We start from the raw sequence: 18,872 nt of genomic DNA, 5'->3' as shown, positions 1-18,872 counted from the left end.
CCAGTTCAGTTTCTGGTCAATGGTAACCCCCAGGATGTTGATAGTGGGGGATTCAGCAATTGTAATGCCATTGATGGTTAGATTCTCTCTTGTTGGAGATGGTCATTGCCGGCCTTTGTGTGGCGTGAATGTTACTTGCCACTTATCAGTCTAAGCCTGGATATTGTCCTGATCTTGCTGCATTTCTACATGGACTGCTTCAGAACATTGTGCAATCATCAGTGAACAGCCCCACTTCTGACCTTATGATTAAAGGAAAGTCATTGTTGAAGTAGCTGAAGGTGGTTGGGCCTAGGACACTACCCTGAGGAACTCTTGCAGTGATGTCCTGGAGCTGAGATGATTGACCTCCAACAACCACAACTATCTTCCTTTATGCAAGGTATGACTCCAACTAGCGGAGTGTTTTCCACCTGATTCCCATTGACTCCAGTTTTGCTTGGGCTCCTTGATACCATACTCAGTCAAATGCTGCCTTGATGTCAAGGGCAGTCACTGTCACCTCACCTCTTGAGTTCAGCTCTTTTGTCCATGTTTGAACGAAGGTTGTAATGAGGTCAGGAGCTGAGTGGCCCTGGCGGAACCCAAACTGAGCGTCACTGAGCAGGTTATTGCTAAGCAAGTGCAGCTTGATATCATTGTTGATGACATCTACCATCACTTAACTTATGATGGAGAATAGACCGGTAATTGGCCGGGTTGGACTTGTCCTTCTTTTTGTGTACAGAACATAACTGGGCAATTTTCCTCATTGCGGGGTAGATGCCAGTGTTGTACCTATACTGGAACAGCTTGGCTAGGGAGGCGGCAAGCTCTGGAGCACAAGTCTTCAGTACTACTGCCGGAATATTGCCAGGGCCCATTGCCTTTGCAGTATCTAGTGTCATCAGTCATTTCTTGATATCACGGGGAGTGAATCGAATTGACTGAAGACAGGCGTCTGTGATGCTGGGGACTTCAGGAGGAGGCTGAGATGGATCCTCCACTCAGCACTTCTGGCTGAAGGTTGTTGCAAATGCTTCAGCCTTATCTTTTGCATTGATGTGATGGGCTCCCCCATCATTAAATGAATACTTCTCGTCTGTATTTACCGTGGAGAAGGTCATGGAAGCTAGTGAGTTCAAGGGAGGGTATAGCGATATCCTGGAGCATATCAACATTACCAAGGAGGAGGTGTTGGAGGTTTTGAAGGTCATTAAGGTGGATAAATCCCCAGGGCCTGACCAGGTGTATCCTAGGATGCTATGGAAAGCAAGGGAGGGGATTGCTGGAGCCCTGGCAGAGATTTATGCATCATCGTTAGCCACGGGTGAGGTACCGGAAGACTGGAGGATAGCTAATGTTGTGCCTTTATTTAAGAAAGGCAGCAGGGATAAGCCAGGGAACTACAGGCCGGTGAGCCTTACATCAGTGGTGGGAAAGTTATTGGAAGGGATTCTGAGAGACAGGATTTATATGCATTTGGAAAGGCATGGTCTGATTAGGGATTGTCAGCATGGCTTTGTGCGTGGGAGATCATGTCTCATGAATTTGATTGAGTTTTTCGAGGAGGTGACCAAGAGGATTGACGAGGGCAGGGCAATGGACGTTGTCTACATGGACTTTAGCAAGGCTTTTGACAAGGTCCCGCATGGTAGGTTGGTCCGGAAGGTTCGAACACATGGGATCCAGGGTGAGCTAGCCAATTGGATACAAAACTGGCTTGGTGAGAGGAGGCAGAGAGTGGTAGTGGAGGGTTGTTTTTCAGATTGGAGGCCGGTGACCAGTCGTGTGCCGCAGGGATCGGTGCTGGGCCCTCTGTTGTTTGTCATACATTCACATCCAAGTCATTAATATATAAGGGGCATGATTAGCAAATTGTAGATGACACCAAAATTGGTGGTATAGTGGACAGTGCAGAAGCTTGTCGGAGGTTACAACAGGATATAGATCAACTGGGAAAGTGGGCAAGGGATTGGCAAATGGGATTTAACACAGACAAGTGCGAAGTGATGCATTTTGGGAAGTTAAATCAGGGTAGGACATATACAGTGAATGGCAGGGCCCTGGGGAGTGTTGTTGAGCAGAGAGACCTTGGGGTGCAAGTACATAGTTCCCTGAAAGTGGCAACACAGGTAGACAGGGTGGTGAAGAAGGCGTATGGCATGCTTGCCTTCATCGGCCGAGGCATTGAGTCCAAGAGTTGGGACACCATGTTACAGTTGTACATAAGGTTGGTTTGTCCGCATTTGGAGTACTGTGTGCAGTTCTGGTCGCTGCACTACAGGAAAGATGTGATTAAGCTGGAGAGGGTGCAGAAAAGATTCACAAGGATGTTGCCTGGTTTGGAGGGCTTGAGTTATCAAGAGAGATTGGATAGGCTGGGTCTGTTTTCCCTGGAGCGAAGGAGGCTGAGAGGGGTCATGATAGAGGTATATAAAATTATGAGAGGCGTAGATAGGGTAGATAGCCAGAGTCTGTTTCCTATGGTAGGGGTGACTAAAACTAGAGGGCATAGATTTAAGGTGAGAGGGAGGAGGTTTAAAGGGGAGCAAAGGGGTAAATTTTTCTCACAAAGAATAGTGGGTATCTGGAATGAGCTGCCTGAGGAGGTGGTGGAGGCAGGAACAGTAGCAACATTTAAGAGGCATCTGGACAGGTACTTGAATGAGCAAGGCATAGAGGGATATGGAATTAGTGCAGGCAGGTTGGATTAGTATAGACAGGCATTATGGTCGGCATGGACGCGGTGGGCCACAGGGCCTGTTTCTATGCTGTACGACTTTATGACTGTATTGAGGATGGGGATATTTGTGGTGGACAGTTAAACAACAATTTTCTATCAGGTAGATGATAGACATGTGAGCCTTTCTTCCCCTCACCCAAGATGAGATGATGGACTGAGAAGCTGATCAAAGGCTTCTTACAATCCAGCTCCCCAATATATCTTGTTTTCTCTCTCTGGGGAGTCCGTCAGTTTTGCTGACCACCTCCCCTTGAAGAGGTATTCATTAGGGAAGTTATAATTACAGACTTGCATCTCGCTGTTGTGAAGTAAAGTATATTTATACACAGCTGCCTTGCACTCTGCTGCTTCAATCCATTAGAACTATAAAACTCCACAATATTGACATCTAAACAAGTAGCTACATTGAAGTCAGCAATTTGGATACAATTCTGAGATATTGAAATGGATTATTCTGTCAGTTTAATGACTACTTTGTTTCTCCACACAGACGATATGGGCCAAGTGGCCTCTTTCTATGCCGTAAACTTTCCATGATTCTATAATTTCTTAAACTGATCAGTAGCCAAGGAAGGCAGCTGTTCTCTGTGCTACTCTTCCCTTTTTCTGATCACTGTAAAGTAAATCTGAATCTTGGGTGAGGACAAGGGCAGGCTTGGTGTACTCCCCTACTGGTTGAATAGCCCACGGACATTGACTCTCCAGGCCTCCACAATAAAAATTGCCATTTGATAAAATACAATGTTACTTGTGACCTTGGAATTATAAACCAGCATGTGAATGCCTTCAGGATTATAATACATTAATAATACAAGGAGCACTCCTAATCAAAAAAAAAGCTATTTTTATAATGTGTTCTATGTGTATCTGTGTAGAGAGGAGCCTTCAAAGTTGCAGGGAAAGATCCTTTGAAAAATGCGATCAGCAGAATAGTTGAAGATCCCACAGACACTGTTCATTGCCACTTTCCAATTTTACAACATTAAAGTGGGAGAAGTGTGGTAAGCTACTGTAATCTCTGTGGATAGTGTGGTAAGATACAGTGGTGTAATAAGATGCATGTGTCAAGATATAACTGGGGTACTCTTTACTACTTTAGGCCAGAAAAACTTTGTTGGTTCCAACTCCTCGGCTGAGAACAGGACTGTTCAACAAAATTGTCCCACCCCATGGGGCCTCAAAGGAAGTACTGCGAGTATGTTCTACCGCTCAGGTGGGTACGCCAGTAACAAACCAACTTCTTTTCATATTTTAAGCAACCCTTTGATGAATTCTAAACAGGGCAAGTGATTTGGTGTGCCACAGTATTCCACAGCAAATCCCACAAATTTCCACATTCATCACCAACATCCCTAAACACATCTGTGTTGGAGTGTAGACCTGTGTTGCTGCTTGAGTGTTATAACTTTGCGGAAAAGTTTTGGGGATGCTTAAAAAAAAAAGCCAGCTTTTGATCAACAGCTCATTTGCCCTAATTATGAGGTGTGTTGGCAACAAGCGGCCTATTTAGTTTCAAGATCAAGGAATCTGTTGACGGGGTTCAAAACTAGTTGTTCAGATACTCTTTGAAGTGCGCACTAGTTACTCAGTTTAGTCTGTAGTTTTGGCCATCACAAAAACCTACATGTTGGAAAATTCCGAAACTGACATATTTCCCTCGCCAGGAAAACACACTATACCTAGCGCTCATCCACAGGATTTTAAACTGACTAAAGTAATTACTTTATCCATTTTTGTCAAAATAATCTAAGGATGAAATCAACATTATGAACTTTGGGTAAACATGGCCAGACTGTTCCAAAAGCGTAGCCTTCCTGAAAACTCTAGGCGGTCCTTTCAGTTTTCAAACTTTTTTTATTTTTGTTAGATGTCTTCATTCGATAACTGTTTGCTATGTTGTGATGACCCAATTCAAAAGACTTTTCATCGCCAGTAAACTGAGCGGTAGTTGCCTTTTGACTAGGGGGAATAGTTTTCTTCATTGCCAACAGCTGAGGGCTCTGCTGGTAGTCGAGCACCACCTAGTGTTTCTTTCTGGTACACCGATTGCTACTGCTTGGAAGCGGCAATCAATTGGAGCCTGCAAATATTAACAGCTAGTTAAAGATTGGCAGCTCAAGTGATCTGGAACAGGGCACAAACTGGAGCAGTGGTTACATTGATTCAAGATCTGGTAGAGAATAAATGAGAGGACACAAAAACAATTGCCTTTAACAGAGGAAGAAGTTAAGAGGTAATGATGGGTCTTTCATTAACAGGGTCACCAGCCACATAAAATTGCCGCTGTGACAGGATATGAACTGTTAATGAATTAACCGAGAAGTAGACATGGAAAAAACGTGCAGAGAATCCACAGCAAACCATTAGATTCAGTAACGTGGTCACATGTCTTGGTATAATGATACCTGTGACTGTATCACAAGCGTTCCATTGGAAAAGGTTAACTCCTTGTGCTGGCACTGTGTGCTAACTGAAACTGTGATCTTTTTGTTCAAATCTGGCTGATGTGAAGTTAATATTTAAGTTCTCTTTTGTTTCTTATATTGATAGGGCTGTTATTTTGAGAAGCCTCTGTTTACAAGCTTACACATAACATTTTCAAATATCAGTTGGGTTACTCAAATAGTCTTCATTTGTTTAAGACGAATATTCACCCTTCAGTGCATTTTTACTTGGTTACACATTTACATGCTAACAGGTGCACCAAGTGTTTAGAAAGGTTCTGAGGTGGCTTTTGAATCTGAGCAGTTCCATATGTTCTGCTGTGAATTTCTACCTCTACTGGAATATTGTTATCCAGCTTTTCTATTTCCTCCCCCATCATCCCGAAGGATGAAAATTATCGATGGAAAGCTTAATATGGGTTATCTTGGAGCCACTGTTATGATCCTGTACAAGCCCCTATTGGCTTACAGCAGGAAAGAAATGCTTGCACTTATACAAAGGAAGAAAGAAAGACTTGCATTTCTATAGCATCTTTCACAACCTCAGGACCTCCCAAAGACAATGAAGTACCTGTTTATTGAAGTGTAATTAACTGTTGTAGTGTAGGAAACATGGCAGCCAATTTGGGAACAGCAAGCTCCCACAAACAGTAATACAGCAATGACCAGATAATTATGCCAGTGATATTGGTTGAGGGATAAATATTGGCCAGAGTATTGGGTACAACTCCTCTACTCTTATTAAAATACAGCCATGGGATCTTTTAAGTCCACAGTGGTGCAGTGGTTAGCACCGCAGCATCACAGCTCCAGCGACCCGGGTTCAATTCTGGGTACTGCCTGTGTGGAGTTTGCAAGTTCTCCCTGTGTCTGCGTGGGTTTCCTCCGGGTGCTCCGGTTTCCTCCCACATGCCAAAGACTTGCAGGTTGATAGGTTAATTGGCCATTATAAATTGCCCCTAGTATAGGTAGGTGGTAGGGAAATATATAGGGACAGGTGGGGATGTGGTAGGAATATGGGATTAGTGTAGGATTAGTATAAATGGGTGGTTGATGGTCGGCACAGACTCGGTGGGCCGAAGGGCCTGTTTCAGTGCTGTATGTCTAAAAAAAAAAATGACAGAAGGCAGACTGTTTAATCTCTCATCCCAGTGACTTCCAACAAACATGGGAGGCAGTAGAAAAACATCTATCCCCTGAATGTGTGAGCATTTCCACTCAGTTTCTCCACCTTTCTCTTTTGTTAATTTTCTATACTTTTCTGCATTGTTCTTCACTTTGCTGGGGTACAGTTGCATGGTCACTAGGTGCCCTTCAGTTCCTCTCTCCCACAGCCACAAGTCTCAACAGCAAATATACCAAGCATAATTCTGCCTGTTGTTAAACTTCTATAGAACCTTGATTCTTTCTTCTTCTTCTTCTTTGGCCTCCTTGTCTCAAGAGACAATGGGTAAGTGCCTGGAGGTGGACAGTGGTTTGTGAAGCACCGCCTGGAGTGGCTATAAAGGCCAATTCTAGCGTGACAGACTCTTCCACAGGCGCTGCAGATAAAATTGGTTGTCGGGGCTGTTACACAGTTGGCTCTCTCCTTGCGCTTCTGTCTTTTTTCCTAAACAACGGCTAAGTCACTTCGACTCGCCGCTTTTTAGCCCCACCTTTATGGCTGCCCGCCAGCTGTGGCAATTACTGGCAACTGACTCCCACGACTTTTGGTCAATGTCACAGGGCTTCATGGTGCGTTTGCAGACATCTTTAAAGCGGAGACATGGACGGCCGGTGGGTCTGATACCAGTGACGAGCTCGCTGTACAATGCGTCCTTGGGGATCCTGCCATCTTTCATGCGGCTCACATGGCCAAGCCATCTCAAGCGCCGCTGGCTCAGTAGGGTGTATATGCTGGGGATGTTGGCCGGCTCGAGGACTTCTGTGTTGGAGATGCAGTCCTGCCACCTGATGCCAAGGATTCTCTGGAGGCAGCGAAGATGGAATGAATTGAGACGTCGCTCTTGGCTGACATACGTTGTCCAGGCCTCGCTGCCGTAGAGCAAGGTACTGAGGACACAGGCTTGATACACTCGGACATTTGTGTTCCGTGTCAGTGCGCCATTTTCCTACACTCTCTTGGCCAATCTAGACGTAGCAGTGGACGCCTTTCCCATGCGCTTGTTGATTTCCGCATCGAGAGACAGGTTACTGGTTACAGGTAGGTGAACTCTTGAACCACTTCCAGAGCGTGGTCACCGATATTGATGGATGGAGCATTTCTGACGTCCTGTCCCATGATGTTCTTTTTCTTGAGGCTGATGGTTAGGCCAAATTCGTTACAGGCAGCCGCAATCCTGTCGATGAGTCTCTGCAGACTCTCTTCTGTGTGGGATGTTAATGCAGCATCGTCAGCAAAGAGGAATTCCCTGATGAGAACTTTCCGTACTTTGGTTTTCACTCTTAGACGGGCAAGGTTGAACAACCTGCCCCCTGATCTTGTGTGGAGGAAAATTCCTTCTTCTGAAGACTTGAGCGCACGTGAGAACAGCAGTGAGAAGAAGATCCCAAACAGTGTAGGTGTGAGAACACAGCCCTCTTTCATGCCACTCAGGATAGGAAAGGGGTCTGATGAGGCACCGCTATGCTGAATTGTGCCTTTCATATTGTCATGGAATGAGGTGATGATACTTAGTAGCTTTGGTGGACATCCGATCTTTGCTAGTAGTCTGAAGAGACCACGTCTGCTGACGAGGTCAAAGACTTTGGTGAGATCTATGAAAGCAACGTAGAGGGGCATCTGTTGTTCGCTGCATTTCTCCTGTAGCTGGCGAAGGGAGAATAGCATGTCAATGGTGGATCTCTCTGCACGAAAGCCACACTGTGCCTCAGGGTAGACATGCTCAGCCAGCTTCTGGAGCCTGATTAAGATGACTCGAACGAAGACTTTCCCCACTATGCTGAGCAGGGAGATTCCATGGTAGTTGTTGCAGTCACCGCGGTCACCCTTATAGAGGGTGATGATATTGGCATCGCGCATGTCCTGTGGTATTGCTCCCTCATCCCAGCACAGGCAAAGCAGTTCATGGAGTGCTGAGAGTATAGCAGGCTTGGCACTCTTGATTATTTCAGGGGTAATGTCGTTAGGCAACACTTAAAGCACTGTGTACAGTTCTGGATTCCATATTACAAAAAGGATGTGGAGGCATTGGGAAGGTAGAAAAAAGATTTACAAGGTTGATACCAGAACTGATAGGTTATAACCTATCAGAAAACTGAGCTGGCTGGCGCTCTTTTCTCTCTCGAAAAGAGAAGTCTGAGGGATGACCTGATAGGTTTTAAAATTATGAAGTGATTGGATAGGGTAGATGTAGGGAAACTGTTTCCACTTGTTGGGGGAATTCAAACCTAGGAACAATAGAAATAATATAGTCATCAATAAATCCAGTCAGGAACTCGAGAAAACTTCTTTACCAGAAAATGGTTAGAATGTGGAACTCACTACCACAGGGATTAATGGAGGCAAATAGATTGATGCATTTAAGGGAAAGCTAGATAACTAAATGAGAATGAAAGTAATAAAAGGAATTATTTAATGTGCTTAGATGAAGTAAGGTGGGAGGAGGCCCCTGTAGATCTTAAACACCAGCGTCGGCCAGTTGCACGGATGGCCTGTTTCTATACTGTACAATTCTGTGTCCTTACCTGCCGTTCCCTCACACGCATGCAGACATGTACATGCCCTCTTCCTGGAGCAGCTGATGAATAGCAATCAGGAGTCATAATCCTGACTGATTTTCTCCATGGCATCCCAAGACTGCTGAGGCTACTTGTAGTAAGCTACTCTCTGACCCCAGACCAGGATTCGAATGCAGGATCTTCCTGTCCTGTATGGCTTAAAAAAGAAAGCAATAGATTCATTCCACCTTTGAGTCTTTTCAGAGATTGCAGATATTTTACCGACATTCCTGATCATGTCTCCACTAACTTGCAGCCGGAGGAAAGGAATTTAGAAAAAGCTTATGCTTTGGCTGGGATATTGTGTGTACGAATAACTGCTGAAAGAATGAGAAAATGCCCTGCTCTATACCCATTGTATCTAACCAATGAAACATTCCTCCTTTAAAACTTCTTGCCATGACAAGACGTTCACAAAATTCAACTCACTGTAAATAGAACTCAACACACTGTAAAACCGTTATCAGCAGACCATTTTTTTGGTTAGGTGAATCACAAAAAATCCTTTGTTTGTGGTCACTGTTGCTCTAAAAAGAAAATCTTGGTCAGTGATCCGTTAATACATTAAAGGTGCCTTCAAATATTACAGCTGGATTTTTAACAGAATCCTTGTTCATCCCAATGGGACTCATAGGAATGTCGGAACAGGAGACGGTCATTTAGCTTCTTGAGCCTGTTCTGCCATTCAGGCTGATTTGTATTTTAGCTCCATCTACCTGCCTTGGTTCCGTAATTATTAATACCCTGACCTAACAAAAATCTATCAATCTCAGTTTTGTTACGACTGAGGTGGGAGGAGTGCGCTGTCTTTTCTAGTCCCACTTCTCCACAGGTCACAACATATATTTTAAAAATGTTTACCCAGTTACCGATTCGGTCAATCATATACTCTACACTTTATCCCAGAATAAAATACACCAACCAGGTTTCTTTAATAAACAAAAAAATTCAGTTTATTATCAAACAAGACTTATCCAGTAATCAAGCAAATCATTAACACTCAGATTGAAAGATGAAAGTTCCCTTTTTAAATTCCCCAATTACACTCACACAGACACTGGAAAAAATACCGAAGTTCTCCCTGCAGAGGTCTGTTACAAAAAAAGAATACTTTGACCAAATACTTGCTAATTCTTGAAGAAAAAAAGAGAAGATATGGAAGAATGTCAGTTGTCCCTTTTGGTCTGGTGTCCAGGTATACGGTGACTGGTCATTGGGATCCTGTCTGATAATAAACTGATAACTTTGTGTTTATTAAAGAAACCTGGTTGGTGTATTTTATTCTGGGATAAAGAGTAGAGTCTATGATTGACCAAATCGGTAACTGGGTAAACATTTTTAAAATGTATGTTGTGACCTGTGGAGAAGTGGGACTAGAAAACACAGTGCACTCCTCCCACCTCGGTCATAACAAAACTGAGATTGATAATTTTTGTTAGGTCAGGGTATTAAGAGTTCTGGGTATACGGTGACTGGTCACTGGGATCTTTTCTAAAGCAGTTCTTTTCAGGCAACGTTGAGAATTAATTTAGCAGGTTTTTTCAGCTTCTCAGGAGAGATGAAGCACCAAGGATTTTGGCTGTCCCACACTGGACCTTTGCAGGGTTTCTTCAAAGAGGTAGAGAAAGAGGTGAGGTTGGTGGTTTCGTTTTTTCCTTGGCAGGTAAAAAAATCAAACTTTCTTCAGAACAGTTCACACCTCAACTGAACTGAAAACAATATCTAAACCTCAAACAGAAAGTCAACCTCCTGACCTCCATAAACCTTGATATGTGGCCTCTCTGTAAACATCTTCCCCAGGTCACCAATGTTTCTGCTGTTTATTGAGCTTAAAGCACATCATTTCCAGCATAGGTTGTTTTCAAACAACATCTCAAGTGTCCTTTCAGTGAATTTGGTAAAATAAAATGGTCATGGAATCTTTTTAGTTTTAACACAAGTCCTCAAAAAAAAATATTTTAAAAAATGGAAGCCCTTTTCGTAACAGTTTTGAAATGATCAATTGACCCTCAGCCTCAACAGTTTTTTGAGCGAGAGTTCCAGATTTCCATTACCCTTTGTGGAGATAGGCTTCTTGGCTTCACCCTTGAATGGCCTAGCTCTAATTTTAAGTTTATGGCACCCTGTTCAGGACTTTCCCCACCAGAGGAACTAGTTTTTATCTACCCTGTCCATTCCTTTAATCATAAACAACTCAATTAGATCACCCCTTAATCTTCTGTAACTCAAGGGAATAGAAGACTAGCCTAATCATTATTCACAAAAGCCAAATACTGTGGATGCTAGAAGTCTAAAATAGAAGCAGAAAATGCTGGAAATATTCAGCAGGTCAGGCAGAATCTGCAGACGGAGAAACAAAGTTAGCATTTCAAATTGATTACTTTTCATCAGAATCCTAACAACTCTTTTAGGTTTCATTTTGGTGAATCTGCTTTGCACTCCCTCCAAGATCAATATATATATATACTGCGGTGCCCAGAACTAAACGCGGTCTAACTAAACGGGGTCTAGCAAGCGATTTAGAAAACTGAAACATAAGGGCTGAATTTTACTAGCCCCTCAACGTCGGGGATTGGGGGGTGGGGGGGGGGCTGCAAAATATTTGTTTGGTGGGGAGACCTTCATTTAAATATTAAAATTAGATAAGTAAACATGCAGATGAACCTACCTGGTCACGGTGGCCATCCCACGCCGATACTACTGGCGCCGGCTGCAACTCGCAAGCCTTTGGAATTCGGGTTCCGAGGCGAGACACTGGTGGAGAGAGGAGAGGACTGAAATTATCAGTGTGGGAAGTGGGGGGGGGGGGGAACAGGAATAATACATCTTATTGTCTGTGGGGCTGGTGGGAAGGGGTCGAAGGGCAAATGTTAAGAGGTTGGGGGTGAAAGTGCGGGTTAGGAATAAAGTTCCCTTTGATGGCAATGCCACGGAAACAAACATTGGGGGGGAGGGAGGGGAAAGGGCCTCCAGTATTTATTGAATTTTTTTATACATATTGCTGCACAAAATAACTTTTTAAATATTAAAATTTCTCCTATGGGCTTGCAGCCCTGTAAAAATGGCGCCTGCAGGGTGGCGCCAGACGCTGTTGCCAGGGACGCAACGGCCGCCCCCTCTACGTCATCCGGGGCAGCCTACTCCATTTAAGCAAGCCCTCCGTGCGAAATATCGCTGGGGCTCAGCTGCAGCATTTCCATGTTAGGAGGCCGCCGAGTTCAAAGCACACTACCACAATGTGCGGCGCGCTAATAAAATTCAGCCCATAAGTTTCAGTATCAGTATTAAATCAGACACCATTTCAGTATTTATTTTACATCTTTCCTGTGGCAACTGCATGCACTACCTTCTCTTATAAGAACTTAAAAAATGTTCTGCCAGTTTGAGCCAATATTCAAGAATGACTTTTTATCCTATTAGTTGCTGAATTTTTTTCCAAGGGCAATTTTAAGTTGACTGTGTAAGGTGGCAGCCAGTGGATAGTACTCCAAGAAGCTGAGCTGTGCGCCTTCGTCAGTGTCCAAGATATGATTTTTCCTGTCTCTCAAAGCTAGCAGTGTTAGTTCCATTGGAGAGACAATATAGACTGACGACAACTGGTTAATGCATAAAGTGGAGAACAAGGTTTGCAGTAACAGGTATTTCCTTAAACAAACCTCTTTTGGGTACCCCAAGTACAAGTACAGCTGAAATAGGGAATCTTTCGTGGACTTTATTCCATAAGGTAAAGAAGCCAAATATGTGAGTTAAGGATTCTTTTGCTTCAATAAGAGAGAGGGTTTTAGTGATGCAGAGGCGAACATGTCTGAGGAGACCAGATTTCCAGTCCAAATGTAAAAACAAGAGAGGTGTGAACAGCTGTTGTTCTTCAGAAGCTGGATGATGTTTTGTGCGTTAATATAAATGCTTTTTATCGCTGAACAAAGGACAAACACACAGTGTATGTACTTAGAATATAAAAGGGTGTAGATTAGGTTATAGAAAGTTGGCTATTTAGTTTGGATACTGAACGTATAAGTGTAAAATTAACACGCCTTAATCAGGGGATTAAAAAATCTGACCCTAGAGAAGCTGGTTAATTTGGGGTCAGTTGACAATTGTAAAAAGGAGCTAGATTGAGATGCCTTGAGAATAATGAAAATATGTAATCAAATATATTGTAATATAATGCGTTTATTTTTGGAAATCTTACTGATTTGTTTTCATTTTGTTCAAAGTGTACATTATTAACATTACAATTTAATTTTATTAGAAGTCTGGATGTATTTGTTGCTCATATTGCAAGTGTTAAAGAGTTCCCTGTACACTCCATCTAATGTTTCGGATTAGTCATTTAAGTATTTTTGGGATCTTGGATGTGCTGCCCTGCTCCGTGTATGACTTTATGTATAATAGCATCAGATAATTTGCTTATTAAATAAAGAATTGGCTTGTAAAGGTACCTCAGTACAGGAAACACAAAGACCATATTTTGGTAATTTTGAACACAGTTAAAAATTTATGAAATCTAAGTAATTAATCGTTTAGGAGCATTTACTGTTGTGGAGTGACAGAAATAGCTCTGATAATTATGGATGAGGAAGTTCGTTCAGCCCATCTTCATTCATCCATCTAGAGAGATCCTAACAAAGTCACCCCCCCCCCCCCCTCCCTCCCAACCCACCTCCTGCTATTGTAGCATCCAGTTGTTTTTTAAGTGACTCCTGGGTTTTTGTCTCCATTAATCTATCTGGGAGTTTATTTCACATATTTATCATTTTGTGTAAAGAAGAATTTCCTGATATCTGCCCTAAATGTGTCCTCCTGTAGATTGCATCTATGTCTCCTTTTTCTACTCCTGTAGTTTAAAGCAATGTTCCATGTTAACTTTTGCTATACCCTTAACAACTGTAAATACTTCTAATATCATCTCTCGGACACCTGCAGGTTGAAATGTCTAAACTCGCCAGTCTTTTCTCCTAACTTGTATCTCTAACCTTGTGGCTCTTCCCTACATTGGCTCCATTGCTTGAATGGACCTCTTGGCAATCAGAACTCGATGCAGCTTTCATAGTGCCATCTGACTAGGGCATTACACCTACTGCTTTGGTTAACTTCCTATTAGCTTTGCTAATTTAATTACCAGAATGCAATTGATAACACCAACTACTATTTAATGATGAGTACTATATCATATATTGGGTGCAGAATCACCGTTTTAGATTTTTTCCCAAAAAAAGGGCAAAATCCATGACAATTTTCTAAAAAGAAAATTGGTTCTGCTCTCACATCTCATTGTGTGCTAGCTGAGGACATAGTGAAGGTGACATTTGACTTCGGCAGGTGGCACAAAATGGGCAGTGCTGAAACAGCCATTATATAACCTGTAATAAAAGCAAAATACTGCGGATGCTGGAAATCTGAAATAAAAACAAGAAATGCTGGAACCACTCAGCAGGTCTGGCAGCATCTGTGGAAAGAGAAGCAGAGTTAACGTTTCGGGTCAGTGACCCTTCTTCGGTTCCGAAGCAGGGTCACTGACCCGAAACGTTAACTCTGCTTCTCTTTCCACAGATGCTGCCAGACCTGCTGAGTGGTTCCAGCATTTCTTGTTTTTATTATATAACCTGCACTGTTTTCCTTTTCTATTGAAATGAAACAGAAAATTGAATTGGGTGCATGGCCAGCCTCAATATGTTACCATCCATTTTGTGCCCCAGGTGAGGTTAAATTAAAACCTCTGTGACTAAAGGTTCCTGTTCACCTGCCACCTGATCCCATTTGCCAAGCAGTAGGCTGCATATGCTCACCATAGTTTCTGTCACTGTACGCAGTAAAGATAAGCTCGGTTGAGAGTATATTTCCCGAACCATTTGTGTTGGAAATTAAGATAGTTAAGTTTCTTTTTTATATTTTAAATGGAAAGATTTGCATTTATAAAGTGCTTTTAAAGGCCTCGGGATGCCCCAACGTGCTTTACAGCCAATGAAGTGCCTTTGAAGTGTTGTCACTATTAATTATATAACATTTGTGTCGGACCAGGGTATTTCACCTGAAATTTATCTTCCCATTCAAATTTTGATGCTTGGTTAGCAAATATACCTCTCTTCTACGATGTGATAGAAAACTTTATTTTTTTTTCCACCCCAGGGAGTGAAAGATTTCAGTGTACCTGTGGGACTTGATGCAACAGTTCGTGTGGACCTGGTTGTGGTGGGTTCTGTGGCTGTATCCGACAAAGGTAACATTTAGAATATAAACCCCCCCAAAAAAGTACTTACTATTGTAAAATTAAAAAGTAAGTGGAAATCTGTCACTGTTTAAGACTTCATAGCACCAATTAACAACAACTTGCGTTTATATTGAACCAGTAATATAATAGTCATTCCAAGGCACTTCCCAGGAGCGTTTTCAGACAAAATTTGACACCAAACCATAGAAAGAGATATAGGGTCAAGGAGGTAGAGTTTAAGCAGCATCTTGAAGGAGGATAAAGAGGTGGAGAGATTTAGGGAGGGAATCCTTGGGGCCTAGGCAGCTGAAGGCATAGCTGCCAATGGTGGAGCGAGGAAAATTGGGGATCAACAAGAGACTAGAATTGGAGGAGTGCAGAGAGTCCAGAAGATTGTAGCGCTAGAGGAGGTGGGAGGCCATAGAGAGATTTGAAAACAAGGATGGGATTGGGAGCCAATGTAGGTCAGTGAACATAGGGGTGATGGGTGAACAGGACGTGGGTACAGGCAGCAGAATTTGGGTTGAGCTCAAATTTGCAAAACAGTTAGTTAAAACCTGGTGGCTTTGTATGATGCCAGGTTTTTAAGTTTTTTGTTTCCTGATTTATACTTTACCTTTATTTTTCTGAGGAGCCTTCCTAACCACGTAAACTCTTTTATAAGATTGGTCGATACAGGTGCTGATCTGAGAGTTCATATTGCTATCTGTTTGTTTCCTCATTCAGCCAGAAAGAACTATGCTTACAGTTTGAGTTTGAATGAAACAGCTTTGATTTTCTACAGATCGGCAAGAAGTTATTAACTCAAATTACTCAAGTATTAAGCACTGGGGGAATAACAGTTAATTATGTTGAACCTTTCATGTGACAAAAGCCACATTGAAATCTACACAAAATAAATGAGAGATACAAACTAATTTACATAAACTAAATGCGTGGCCTATAATTTTAACTACATGCAATAACTCTAAATTTAAATAAATGTTGAAAATGTTTTAAGATTTTTATTCACAAGAGTAAAAACAATGTGTGGGATATTTCATTATTCTAAACAATCGATTTTAAATAGCGTTTTGTAATTTTGGAAGTCATGTATTATTAATGTGAGTATCTAATCAAATCTAAAGATCCTCTTGGAATTGGGAGTATCTTGGTTTTTAAAAAAATTATTTGATCTTGGGATGTGAGCATCACTGGCAAGGCCAGCATTTATTTTCCATCCCTAATAGCCCTTGAGAAGGTGGTGGTGAGCTGTCTTCTTGAACCACTGCAGTCCGTGTGATGTAGGTGCACCCATAGTGCTGTTAGGGAGGGAGTTCCAGGATTTTGACCCTGTGACGGAACGGCAATATAGTTCCAAGTCAGGATGTTGAGTGACTTGGAGGGGAATTTGCAGGTGGTGGTATCTCCATGAATTTGCTGCCTTTGCCCTTTTAGGTGGTAGAGGTCGTGGATTTGGAAGGTGCTGTTGAAGAAGCCTTGGCAAGTTACTGCAGTGCATCTTGTAGATGGTACACACTGCTGCCACTGTGCGCTGGTGGTGGAGGGAGTGAATGTTTACAATGGTGGATGGGGTGCCAATCAAGCGGGCTGCTTTGTCCTGGATGGTGTCGACCTTCTTGAGTGTTGTTGGAGCTGCACTCATCCAGGCAAGTGGAGAGTATTCCATCGACCTCCTGACTATGCCTTGTAGCTGGTGGATAGGCTTCGGGAAGTCAGGAGGTGAGTTATTCACTGCAGAATTCCCAGCCTCTGACCTGCTCTTTGTAGCCGCAGTATTTATATGGCTGGTCCAGTGACGTTTCTGTTCAGTGGTAACCAAAGGATGTCGATGGTGGGAGATTCAGCGATGGTCATGCTGTTGAACGTCAATGGAAGATGGTTGGATTCTTTCTTATTGGAGATAGTCATTGCCTGTGTTATAAAAGTACTTCCTTTTTAAATATTTTATGAGGATTTGTGTTTTAAAATTGTGGAAATGGATTCCTTTGGAGGACTGACGTGATTCCAGAGATGCTGGACTTTGGCTTTTTTTAAAGGTCACTGGAAGGAGTTTGGGATTTTGTTTAAAAACTGAAAGTCACATGTCTTCAGCTAATTTAACAGCAGTTGCCTTCTGACTATGGGAATTATTTACAGGGAACTGACATGTCAAGATTTATGGTGGTCAAGAGTTGGTTTTGGTTTGGATATTGTTTTAAATCAGTTGGGTTTACAGCCTGCTGAGAGAAGCACCCAGCTCATCCTTTCTGCACCTCTCTGAGAAACCCTGAGAATCCCGTGTGTGATAGCTGAAACCCTTGATGCCGCATTTCTCCTGGAAAGCCTGCCAGACTAATCCTTGATGTCGTCTGTAGAGAACTACTCCTAAAGGATCCCAGTGACAGCCGTCTACCCATATTTGGAACACCAGAAAAGTGACTACTGATATCATTCCATATCTTAGCCTTTCCTTCAAGAATTAACAAGTATTTGGCCAAAGTATTTTTTTGTCTTTTTTTTTGTAAAGCGATCTCTGCAGAGAAAATCTCTATTTTTTCTTTAACCAGTGTGTGTGTGTGTGTGTGTGTGTGTGTGTGTGTGTGTGTGTGTGTGTGTGTGTGTGTGTGTGTGTGTGTGTGTGTGTGTGTGTGTGTGTGTTGGGCTAAATTTGAAGGGAACGTTTATATTTCAATCTGTGTGTTAATGATTTGCATCTTTACTGAAGATGTCTTGTTTTATAATAAAATGATAATTTTGTTGTTTAATGAACCTTGTTGGTGGGTTATATTCTAAGATAAAAAAAATAATTAGCTGTATTGTTAATTGGGTAAACATTTAAATATATGTTGTGACCTGTGGAAGAGTGGAACTAGAGAAAGGCAGTGCACTCCTCCCACCTCGATCATAACACCTGGCACTTGTGTGGCGTGAGTGTCATTTGCCACTTATCAGGCCAAGCCTGAATGTTATGCAGGTCTTGCTGCATGCGGGCATGGACTGCTTCAGTATCTGAGATGTTGTGAATGGTACTGAACACTGTGCAATTATTGATGAACATCATCACTTCTAACCTTATTTTGGAGGGAAGGTCATTGATGAAGCAGTTGAAGATGGTTGGACCTTGGACACTACCCTGAGGAACTCCTGCGGTGATGTCCTGGGGCTGAAATGATTGACAGTCAACAGCCACAACCATCTTCCTTTGTGCTAGGTATGACTCCAACCAGTGGAGAGTCTTCCCCCTGATTCCCATTTTGCTAGGGCTCCTTGATGCTATACACGTTTAAATGCTTCCTTGGCGTCAAAGACAATCACTCTCACCTCACCTCTGGAATTCAGCTCTTTTGTCCATGTTTGGACTAATGCTGTAATGAGGTCAGGAGCTGAGTGGCCCTGGCGGAACCCAAACTGAGCATCGGTGAGTAGGTTGTTGCTGAATAAGTGTTGCTTGATAGCACTGTCACGACAACATCCATCACTTTGCTGATGATTGAGAGTCGACTGATGAAGTGGTAATTGGCTGGATTGGATTTGCCCTGCTTTTTGTGGACAGGACATACCCGGGCAATTTTCCACATTGTTGGCCTGTGTTGTAACTGTACTGGAACAGCTTAGTTATGGGCACGGCTAGTTCTGGAGCACAAGTCTTCAGTACCACAGTTAGGATGTTGTCAGGGCCCATAGCTTTTACTGTATCCAATGCCTTCAGCCATTTCTTGATATCACATTGAGTGAGGAATATGCCAGGCCATGAGATTCTGGTTGAGTACAGTTCTGCTGCTGCTTATGG

The 18,872-nt window shown here is 42.7% G+C and overlaps 1 protein-coding gene across 10 annotated transcripts in view; it reads left to right on the top strand.

The window, feature by feature from the left end:
- mthfsd (methenyltetrahydrofolate synthetase domain containing) overlaps window positions 1-18,872 on the top strand; it is a 63,843-nt gene that overhangs the window by 22,261 nt on the left and 22,710 nt on the right. For 7 of the 10 annotated variants that reach the window (XM_068049124.1, XM_068049125.1, XM_068049120.1 and 4 more), the window contains 2 exons: window positions 3,825-3,938; window positions 15,019-15,109. In XM_068049124.1, coding sequence (XP_067905225.1) covers window positions 3,825-3,938; window positions 15,019-15,109 — 205 coding nt within the window. The remainder of the gene's footprint in view (window positions 1-3,824; window positions 3,939-15,018; window positions 15,110-18,872) is intronic. The other 3 variants (XM_068049129.1, XM_068049126.1, XM_068049127.1) reach the window with 1 other exon arrangement.

Source organism: Heterodontus francisci, chromosome 17, assembly GCF_036365525.1.
Source record: "Heterodontus francisci isolate sHetFra1 chromosome 17, sHetFra1.hap1, whole genome shotgun sequence".
In the NCBI taxonomy this organism is placed as follows: Eukaryota; Metazoa; Chordata; class Chondrichthyes; order Heterodontiformes; family Heterodontidae; genus Heterodontus; species Heterodontus francisci.
Note: the sequence above shows the minus strand (reverse complement) of the source record. Positions and strands in the feature narration are given on the sequence as shown.